The sequence below is a fragment of the Alligator sinensis genome, unplaced genomic scaffold (assembly GCF_000455745.1).
Source record: "Alligator sinensis unplaced genomic scaffold, ASM45574v1 scaffold615_1, whole genome shotgun sequence".
NCBI lineage: Eukaryota > Metazoa > Chordata > Crocodylia > Alligatoridae > Alligator > Alligator sinensis.
In genome coordinates, this window is record NW_005841982.1 from 1,061,803 (window position 1) to 1,072,340 (window position 10,538).

The following is a 10,538-nucleotide window of genomic DNA, read 5'->3' on the forward strand; positions in this document are numbered from 1 at the left end:
TCCACGGAGCAGGGAGGGGACACTTTCCTCTGTGCCGGGAAAGAGCAAGGAAGGAGACTGGGGAAAAGTTGAGCACAGGGATGGAAAAGCGGCCCCTCCCCCGCCCTGTGGCTGGCACTCCCTGCTGCGGCCGCTAGCAGCCTGCACAGGGCTATCTGGAGCAGGCACAGGCAGCCCCAGGGGGGCTGCAAGCAGCTGCAGCATGGGGCATCAGGCACGGGGTAGGTGTAGGGCTGCTCCCCCCGCCCCCACTCCTTCCTGCTCAGATTTTCTCTGGGCCACTCTTCCCTGGGCTCCTTCCCTGCCCGGGGTCCTCCTCTGCCCTCCCCCCGCCTTACCCCTTACCTGAGGTTCCGGCGCCACCAGGGCAGCCACGTGCTCCCAGGCCAGAAGCCTCTGCTGGGGCTTCCGGCTGGGCGGGACCTGCTGTTGTGGGAGCCTGCCGGGCTTCCCCTGGGGCCTTCTGCCCTTGGCTCCTGTCATTTTTCACAGGAACCAAAGGCAGATAAATATTAATTTTCTAAATTTTTTAGGGGCCCTGTGGGCTGGATAGAATGGCCTCACAGGCTGCATCCAGCCCGTGGGCCGTATTTTGCCCACCTCTGTCCTACTCCCTCATTTGTCGGGTTACTGCAGTAGCAATTGTGCATCAACCTAGGTCCTGGCCCATTGGGCCAGATATGCAAATATAAAGTGAGAGTCCCTGCCCAAAAGAATTTACAGTCTAAAAGGGTAAGGAAAGGTGCATAAAAAGAGGCAGTGTAAACAATGATTATGCCACTGTTTCACCCTATGTTATGCTTTGCCATTTAGATCCTTTCAATGAAGTAGCATCTTTCCTGGTTCAAGTTAAATCACAACCCCCCAGCATCCTAGCATGCTTTCTAGCCTTGGGCTGTGCTGTGTTTCCTGTGACAGAGAGCAGGGCTAGCCCTAGCCCTCTCCTCCGTAGCTGAAGCAGTGAGGGCTGGCTGACAAGGGCGCGGGAGAGGCAAGCCCATCTGGGGATGCAGCCCAGTCTGCAAAGTGGGGGGGGGGGAAGAGGGAGGAGGGAACCATTGCCCCCTCACCCCCCAGCAAACCTCTGCTGGGGTCTGGGAGGTTAAACACCCCTTCTCCTGCTCAAACTTACTGCTGGCTGCAGCTGTGGACTACAAATTCTAGAGGCATCTGGAAGCAAGAAGAGGAAGCAATGAGCAACTCTGCAGAGTCCTGCTGTTATAAAAGTCTGGATTGCAAATCCTAGAGACCTTGGGGGCAGCAGGAAGAGAAAGTGAACACAGCCAGACAGCTGTGCTCTAGCACCCTCCGGCTTGTGGCCTGAGCCACTGCAGGCACGTGGCTGCATTTCCTGAATCAAAGGTAAATGTCTGTTCACTTCTGTTTCAATTTAATTTGTGCAGCTTAGCCTAACTTGCAAAGACTGCATCGGGCTTTTTGACTATCTGTACCTAGCCTAGAAGATTAGCTAGACTGGCTAAGACAAAGGGAGGGAAGGGTGTTGGCTAGAAACTGTGAAGGAGGAAACTATAGGGGCTGGTGCAAATTGCCAACAGAAGATGATTCTGTTATACCTTGAAGAGCATCTCAGGGTTTGAAAGTTGTTCCAGAGCCTGAACAAAATCTTGAATCACTCCTCCTCTGTCCAATTTACTTTTTATCCTGCAAAGAAAATCAACAGAACAATCCCACAAAAACTGCCATCAGCATATTCTCAGTCAAGTGGTCCAGCTCCTCTCCTACACTCAAGGTCTGAACAAACAGTATTCTACACAACTCATGGATGGACAGAAATACTTTGACACAGGGCTGCTTAGTAGCAGCAGTGGGACGGACCACTGCATGGCTGCTAAAGCACTAAGTTGCCCAATTCTCTGTGTTGCTTGCCTTTGCTTGGTATTTGCCAAGTGTCTGCTATGAAAATAGCAGCTCAAAATTGCTGGGGAGGGAAAGGAGGCCTGGGGGGTGGGAGTAACACTTTTTGTACTGAGAACTCAGGAAGAACAATAGGCATTCACATCCAACACATGCCACACACCTGGGCAACAGTCATTAATTGTGAGAAGCACAAGAGGCTTTGCCTTCTTGTTTCAAAACTAACACATGTATCTTACGCTGCATATAGTGGGATCATTTGAAGATCAGAAAATTGCCTGGTACAGAGCTAGCAGTTAATTATTCTAGTCCACCTCAGCTACTATCAGCATGGTGTGGTTAGCAAACCTGAAACTAAGTCCTGTCGCTTTCAAGGCTGCTATTAGGAGCAAGACTTTTGGAGGAAAAATGTAACAAGCTACAAAAAGAGGTGTGACTAGCAGTGTATTCTCTGACTAGTATAAATATAACCTGTGTTGTTGGTGAGGTGGGAAGAACAGAGAGCAGACTATTCCTTTCATAAATTAGTAGGCATACTTAATTGGCCTTTCCTGTTGGAAACCATGGGCGAAGAGCTACTTCCATTTGCACAATTTAAATGGCTTACACTGAAATGTAAAACCATGAGCAAGGTTGAAAACATGACAGAGGACACTCACAAGAATTAATTTTGCCAGGATTTGACAGATTCCAAAGGCAAAGTTACACTGTCTTCAAATATTGTAGTCAACACCTAAACTAGATTTTTCCGTCTTGGTGGTAGAAAGGGGAGAATGAAGGGTTAATAGGGAGTCTGCAGAGATAAGTAGTATGTCCTAAACTATAAAAATGCAGTCAGCTCCAAAAAAGAAATTCCATGCTCCTTTTGGATGTCTAAGGATAGCATGTATTTTAAACAAATAATGGCTTTTTCCATGTAAAAAATCAGCAGACATACAGCCCTATTACATGGTCATACATTCAAATCCAAGGTCAAGTTACCCCCTTGGCAAGCCTACAGTATATTTATTACACTGGAAAGTAACCAGATAGACTGTCATGTGTCTGCTTCCTTAGTCAGCTTCATTTCATGGTTTTGCTCCTGTCACCTTGGCTGCTTGCAGACATTAAAAAAACCCCACAAAAAAGGCATGCTTTACTGGAAAGAGCAATGCATTACTTCAACCTGGCTCTGCAGCATCTATAAAGACTGGGCACTTCAATCAGCTATTAGATAAAAGCGCCAAAAAGCCAGGTTGAAGCAACACGCTGCCTCTTCTGGGTACATGCTGGGCTTGGTGTGGGAATGCACCAAGTTTAAAGTAAAGCACCATTTTCGGGGGGGAGAAAGGGGGGGTGGAATTACATCTGAAAGCACCTGGTGGTTAGGTGCAGTAATATGGGCTACCCCAGACCATCTAGCTTGAGAGGATTGATTGTACACCTACCCTTTACTAGAGTAAATTTACTATGGCATAAAATCTGGCTTAAAAATTATTCTGTTGTATATCTATGCCTCTAGACTATCAACTCTGTCTCACTCTAGGATTTTACCATATTGCCCCATTTGCAAGTCAACTTTGCTTACAAGTCAAACTCCTGTTTTCAGGAAAATTTTAGAATCCCCCCCATATTTGCCAATAACTTAAGTCCCTGCACTGCAAAAACACACAGGAGAATCAAATAAGCAAAGAAAGGATCCAGAGAGTTAAATGCACTAAAATTAAAAAGTATCCTCTCTGCCAGAGAAATTCTGCCCAGGGTTCACCATATCTCACAAATGTTTAGCTCAATGGAAACTGCAGGTTTAAATAGAGTGAAAGACCTGTATTAAAAGCCAGATTTGAACTGCAGTCCTGGATTCAGATTTCATAGGACAAGTGGAGTGAAAAATAATACAATTAGTCCTGGTTTCAGAAGTTTGAATGCCAAATTTTCCTAATTATTTGAGAGAGACAGTGAATGGGAAAGCGGCTGGTTGTTTCCATTGCTGTTGTGCACATACTCAGCTCACATTTGACTTTAAAAACACGACCAAAATACCTTCAGCTAATTTTGGTTCTGGAAGAACATAACATACTGTCTTTTAGAATATTTTAAGTTCAGCCATTTTTTTTAGTTTAGTATTAGAAGTTTTCAGGATCACTTGTCTTTTCCAAGTAACGGAAGATGTCCAAAGGCACCCACACTTTTGAAGTGTATCCAACTACATAGTTTTCTACCTCTGTGGCTCTAGTGGTGACCTGTCCCAGAGCTGGGAACACAACACTTCCTACTTCTTCTAGCAGAGCCAGGGATCTAAAAGTCTGAATCTGACACCACAGTCTTAACACTTCTGCACTTCTACCCAGCCTGCCTCCCACTCCAATAGAACAGACCACGGAGATACCATATTTCACAGCGTTTAGATTGACCCTGGTTTAAAAATTAGGGAAGTTAGGATTTTCACTGGCACCATGTATAAATTGGAGCTGGGCTCGGTGTTTGGCTGGTTTGGCCCCATCCCCTGTGAGCAGTACTTCATGGGCCACGCCAGCCAAGCACCAAGCCCAACACCATCTGCTGCAAGCAGCACTGCTGAGCACTGAGCCCAGCCCCATCCCCTGCGAGTGGCACCGGGCTCGCAGAGGGTGGAGCCACGCCAGCTAAGCCTGGCTTTGTCTGCTGTGTGCAGGGCTGCTAAGTGCTGGGCCTGGCTCTGCTAGCCAAATGCTGAGCTGGGCACCACTTGCAGGGGACAGGGCCAGTGCCAGGGCCAGGTTCAGCTGATGTGGTCCAGACAGTGATGCTCACAAGGGCTGGGGCTGTACCAGCCGAGCTCCGAACCCAGCCCCATCCCCTGTGAGTGGTGCCAGGCTCGGTGCTCGGCTGGCGCAGCCCCATCCCTTGCGAGCAGTGCTGCATGGGCTGTGCCAGTGCCAGCTGAGCGCTGAGCCCGGTACCACTTGCAGGGGACGGTGATACACTGTATAAGTCAAGGTTGAATTTTAAGAGAGTTAAAAATTGGGCTTCAAACCTCGACTTATATACCGTGAAATACAGTAGATCCCCAGGAACCAGAGCACTTCCCAAGCAACCACCACAATGGTGCAGATGGCTATGTACGGCACTCTTAAGAGCCAGCCAACACAAGGTCATCTGCTCCGATATGGTGGTAGTGGAGTAGATAACCCTGTACAGCATGCTTAAGGGCAGTGGAGTACATGACTCCATAGTGTTGGTCCTCAAGGGTGCCATACAGAGTGATCTACCCCAAACATTAATGCCATATCATTCCAATCATAGGTCAACACTATATAAGCCAACTGTCATTTTGATGGTTCTTTTTGATGGAAAAAGGTCAACTTACAACTGATCTTTTCATTGTATCTGAAACTACATATAACAGATCTGTAGTAGTTTCAGATATCTGAAACAACATATTGTTGAGAGCAGGTAAAAGGCAAATGCATTTTTTTTTGTTTTATTTTTTTTTCAAGAAGCATGGTAGATTCTTATTGATCAAGAATGGTAGATGCTCAGCACCTCTAAAATAAATTGAGCCATTTATTGATACTTTCATATTAACATGCACTATCACATTAAGTGCCAAATATGATAGCACATGCAGGTGCTTAAGCTTAGACATTAGTAAAGTTGGCTTACTTACCAGTTTTTCTATGCTTTCCCTTTAACTACGCATAGTACATACTATGTTGTTTGCAAAATATAACTTCCTGTAAAAAAAAAATCTATAAATTATTATTGGGATTTAAAAGCTCACCTTGTTACAAATTCCTTGTTTTTATGGCCAGTTGCAGTGTCTTTGAAGGAATAATTTTCACTGCTGATCATGAAAGGAAATATAATTGCTTGAGGATAGTTATGTGCAATCTCTTCAACAGTGTGGTGCACAGCTACTGCTTCATCTTTGTCGAGTACTGCCATCATCTGGCTAATCCAACCAATGAACTGCCAGCAGGGAACTGTAGAAATCTGCGAAATACATGGTTCACATCTTCAACGTTTGTTCCTCATTTCTTGAATATAAGCAAAAACAAACAAAACAAAAAACTGCTCTTTGTCCCAACACAGCAGGCAGAAACACATGGAAAGAGAGTACATCAGATTGCACAGAACATCCCCTGCCAAAGGAGTCACTTCTACTGCTTGTTAAAATTTTCCTTTGCAAAAACTTTATGGCTTACTGGGCGAGCAAGGTGAGATCCGACACTCAACTGCACTACATTTGTTTGTCAGGATACATCATCTTCTGCGCACCACTTCTAACCATCTTCAAAATTTCAGGGAAAGCTTTAGCCACCCCAATCCTATTGATTTTAATGAGACTATGAAAACTAAGCAAGATGAAATCGAGGATATGCCAAGACTTGCTCATTGATCAGTATACCCATAACCTTAATATATTCTACTACAAACATAAACGATTAGAACTATGTGACGCCACTGCCTGCAAGCACTGACCTTGGTGTCGAAGGAGGACATTCCAGTCCTACCTTCCAGGACAAAAAGAGAAAAAAAAAAATGTCCTAACATCTGCATGTGGCTCCTGTGGAGCCTGTCTGCCAGATAAGACTTCACCCACTATCTTAATGTGTCAGTCATTACTGCTACAATTCTTCCAAACTCATTTTCCACAAGTATATTCTCAGTTTCTGGAGGAAACCAAGCTGCATTTCTGGTCTCCCTGATACCTTTCTGGTCTGTCTTCAGTTCAGTACTGTCTTCCACTCTGTATGTACCAGCATCAGTATCCAATAGGAAAGGGGTGTTGAAAATAAAGGAAAGCAGAGACAGGGGCAGTAAGAAGGGAACAGGGGACGCAGAATCCTGGGCTTGTGGAAGAGGGGGAAGTGGTAGGGCACAGGGAAATCCTAATGTGGAATACAAGGACAAAAAACTTTGACCACGAATGAAAGAAGGGGGATGCCATTACGAGGGAGGGTATAAAGTCCCTGTCATGGAGGAAACAAACTACAGAAGGGTAATGAATGGCCGGTACCCAGGGAATGGAAGGAGGCACTGCTGCATGCAACAAGTTCTGCCTATAGAAGTACAAATGTGCATAACTAATCTCCACTGATGCATTCCACAGGTGACTCGGCACAAAGTACATTGAAACATGCCATAAAACTAGTGCCCAAAATTACACAGCAGACCACAATTCTATTTAAGTGAAAAGATTCTGCTCACATAATAAATTGGATACAGTAATGATCTGTCATCCTGCCTTGCTCTAAGCAGCATGGTAAAATATCTTCAATTTATCTGAGCAAGACTTGCCATTCTGCCCACGCTTAACATCTGCTAGCTCCCTCAGCCATCAAACCCACCCTAACTTTATTTACAATAAAATTTCCTGCTCTTGAAACAGAAGCAACTAACCTCTTGTGCCATTAGACTTAGGGTCTCTGCCGGATACCTTTCTATTATTTGCAGCAGCCTGGGAAATTTTAGCCTGGCTTCCCTGGAATTCAATTTTAAAGCTTTTATCATCTTCTCCACTACAATAGTTGGGAACGTCTGCAGATCCACTGCACTGATATCTGCCAGGAGACATTAAACAAAAATTATCAGAATTGCCATTGTTTGTTTCATGTCTTTGATCATTTGAAACATTCATCTTTACTCTTGAGCACAATAAATACTTTCAGTGCTCTGTAGGGGATTTTAACAATTTTTTATTTTCACTTTGTTCCGGTTCCCATTGCAAGATCTGTCTGTACTGCATACACCAGCAACACACGTATTCTTGGGTCACTAGGATTCGCTTTTATCAGGAAGCTGCATCACCACTAATATCTTGCCCATTTTTAAATACAGCACTGTTGCGGTCTGGGATGGAACAAGAAGAGCATCTCCTGGATAATTATCCCACAAGTAAGATGGAAACCTCATGACTCACTAACACTGAAGCCAGGAAAGATGGTTAAAAAATAATTAAAAAAAAAAAAAAGATAGGAGGATGTAAATACCATCTAAATTAAGGATAAAATGTTTCAATTTAAATTCAAACCCTGCTGTCATCTCACAAGTAGCATGAAAGGAGATGTATTTTAGGGAAATTCAAATCAACAGGTGTTCTTTCCCTGCTAACACTATATAACATTTTCAGCTATCCAGCTTTAGCCTTTGCAGGCATTCGGACAGTCTTTGGCATCTGATTGTTTCCCTGGGAGGTCCTGTAAGATCTATGTAATTTCTGATCACCAGATAAGCCTTCTCTCTCTTTATGTAGGTGCTTGTCACAGAAATCAACCAAAGTCAGGTAAGCATCTATCACTCCAGTCAGGTTTACATGCTCCATGGTGCGAGACTGCATTTCTTCTTCAGCCTTCCTCACTGCATTGCTGAAGTACTGGAAAGCCTGCTTGTTCAGACTTGCAATCACCTGAAATTCAACCAAAAATGGAAATCACATTAGCAGCCATTCTCTGCGATTCTCCAGAGCTCAGCAAATAAGTCATGCAGAAGTTATTCATTAAATTTAGCTTTTTATCAAATATTTCATGAGGAAAGGTTCTTGGTTCCAAGTGTTCAATAGGGCTGTGCGAAGCTTCGTTCCCTGATTCCATTCGGCAGAGATTCAGCCCAGTTTGGTGGCTGAATCTCCAAAGCGAATCAGAAGACCCTTTAATTTCTCCAAATTGAATCAGAACCCTCCGAATCAATTCGAAGAAATTCATAAAGATTTGGCAGTTTGGATGAACACACAGCTTTAAATATTTTTCTACATACCTCAAAGTACCAGCTGGCTTGTGAATGCTGCAATGGTGGGGTGGATGGAGCGTCCTATAGAAGTGTGGGGGGCACCCTAGTGCAGTCGGCAGCAGACCTGGAAGTGGATCAGAAGCACTTCGGTCCACTTCCGGGTCCACCGGGGAGCGCGCTGGGGGCCCCCCCCTCCTCCCAGACCCTGAAGGCACCAGTCACCAAGCCGTGGAACACAGAGGGGCTCAGCAACTGATGCCTCCTGGGTCTGGGAGGGCAACTGGGGTCCCCCCATGGCCGATTGCTGAGCCGGGGAAACTGGGGAGGCCCCCCGCGCTCAGAAAAAACATTTAAAGCTGTGTCTATGGCCGAATTGCTGATTTTCCGAATCAGCATCAAATCTTCAGATTTGGCCGAATCGAACTGGGGACAGTGATCTGAATCAACTAATCGAATCACTGTCCCCGCTTCGGGCCAGGTCCAAATCTGAATCTAATACAGCCCACTTCGCACACCCCTAGTGTTCGATATCTGAAACTTGAGTCATGTTGGCTAACTGAACACACTGATCACACATTGTTGTTTTTGCTTAGCTACTGGACTGGCCTGGCTTTTAGAAGGAGTAGAGAATAGACATGTCCTTTAAATCTACAGCCTCCAAACCAGCAAATTTGCTTATAAGACTACTTGAAAACAGTTCATATGAAAACAACTGTGCCTGAAACAGATGGGGTTTTGTTTTATTTTTAAAAAACCATGCCCAGTTCTAGTTTTTAACTTATTATACCTGTTGTCCCTTTGCCAGTTATGAAAAGGGAGGTTCAGGGCAGTTATAGATGCTTCTATTATGACACAAGTAAACAAACAGAAATCAAAGCACTTTACCAAAAGCATCTTAGGTCTATCAAGTCCTTCAGCTACCACCAGTGCAGTCACTTGTTTGGAATGCACCATTCATATGACAGCAACACCAGGCAACGGAGAAATATCATGCATCAGTGAGAGAGATGATAGCCAGCACAGCTAGACTGAATTTTTGGTAGACAGAGGCACAATATGGAAAGTGGATTTTGATCAGGGCTCTACCTTTAGGGCATTACCTATTAATGCCCTTACTTTTACAGAAAGAACTGTGGTATCTCAGCCTGTCATCAAAAAAGGCATCATTGTAGGAATGCTGGTTAAACAGCGACACCAGGTAAACAGAACAGTAAGGCACAGACTCCTCTCCCTGCAGCACCTAGCTTTCTCGCAAATGTCTAACCTTTCTTAATTTTTGTTATCTAACAGGGATCATAGTATAAGGTGATGATGAACAGACCTCCAGCTCACCTCCCAAACATCCATTATAAAGAATGCTGCTTCTCATTTTAGTAGAGCAAGTCGGACAAAAACCCTGTAACATGGCTTGAGAGTTAAGTACTTATTCCACAGAAATTCTAGGGCTACTGTCAGGTCCTTTCCTTTCTATACCACACCTTGGCTTTTCTTTGATATCTATAAAAGGCAACATCTGACTTAACATTCAGCCTTGTTGTACCGATTTGTTTTACAGATAGCACCAGCTCCTAAGGCAACACATAACAGAGGGAATGTTCTAGTTGTAGTTATTCCCCAAGACCCCTGATCAAGGGCATCTATCAAGATCAGTGGAGATAAATCAAGAGTTGCAGCTGAAGTTTTCACTTGTATCCCTCAGACAGATGGAACTTCATTTCCAGGGCATCTCAAACAATTACATATGCATTTAAGACATTGGCAGGGTCTATTTCATAGAGAAATAAGGCTAAAAGGGCCCTCAAGAGATGTTGTACTCCTTAATTAAGGCAAAGGACGAACTATTTCTTTTAATGGTACTCTCAGCTATAATCAATAGCTAAAATGATTTAGATAAATTAGCTATACTATTATCAAAAGACAACTACCTTCATTGGCTAGCATTGCCTGACAGATATCCAAGGGCAGCATTCCTG

At 44.4% G+C, this 10,538-nt stretch overlaps 1 protein-coding gene across 1 annotated transcript in view; it reads right to left on the reverse strand.

Annotated features, from left to right (window-relative positions):
• The window catches only part of PRKDC (protein kinase, DNA-activated, catalytic polypeptide), a 123,501-nt gene that overhangs the window by 19,140 nt on the left and 93,823 nt on the right, over nt 1–10,538 (reverse strand). The window contains exons 72-75 of the mRNA XM_025201027.1: nt 8,065–8,245; nt 7,240–7,400; nt 5,618–5,829; nt 1,575–1,662 (exon numbers count right to left, since the gene is read on the reverse strand). Of these exons, the coding sequence (XP_025056812.1) occupies nt 1,575–1,662; nt 5,618–5,829; nt 7,240–7,400; nt 8,065–8,245 (642 nt within the window). The remainder of the gene's footprint in view (nt 1–1,574; nt 1,663–5,617; nt 5,830–7,239; nt 7,401–8,064; nt 8,246–10,538) is intronic.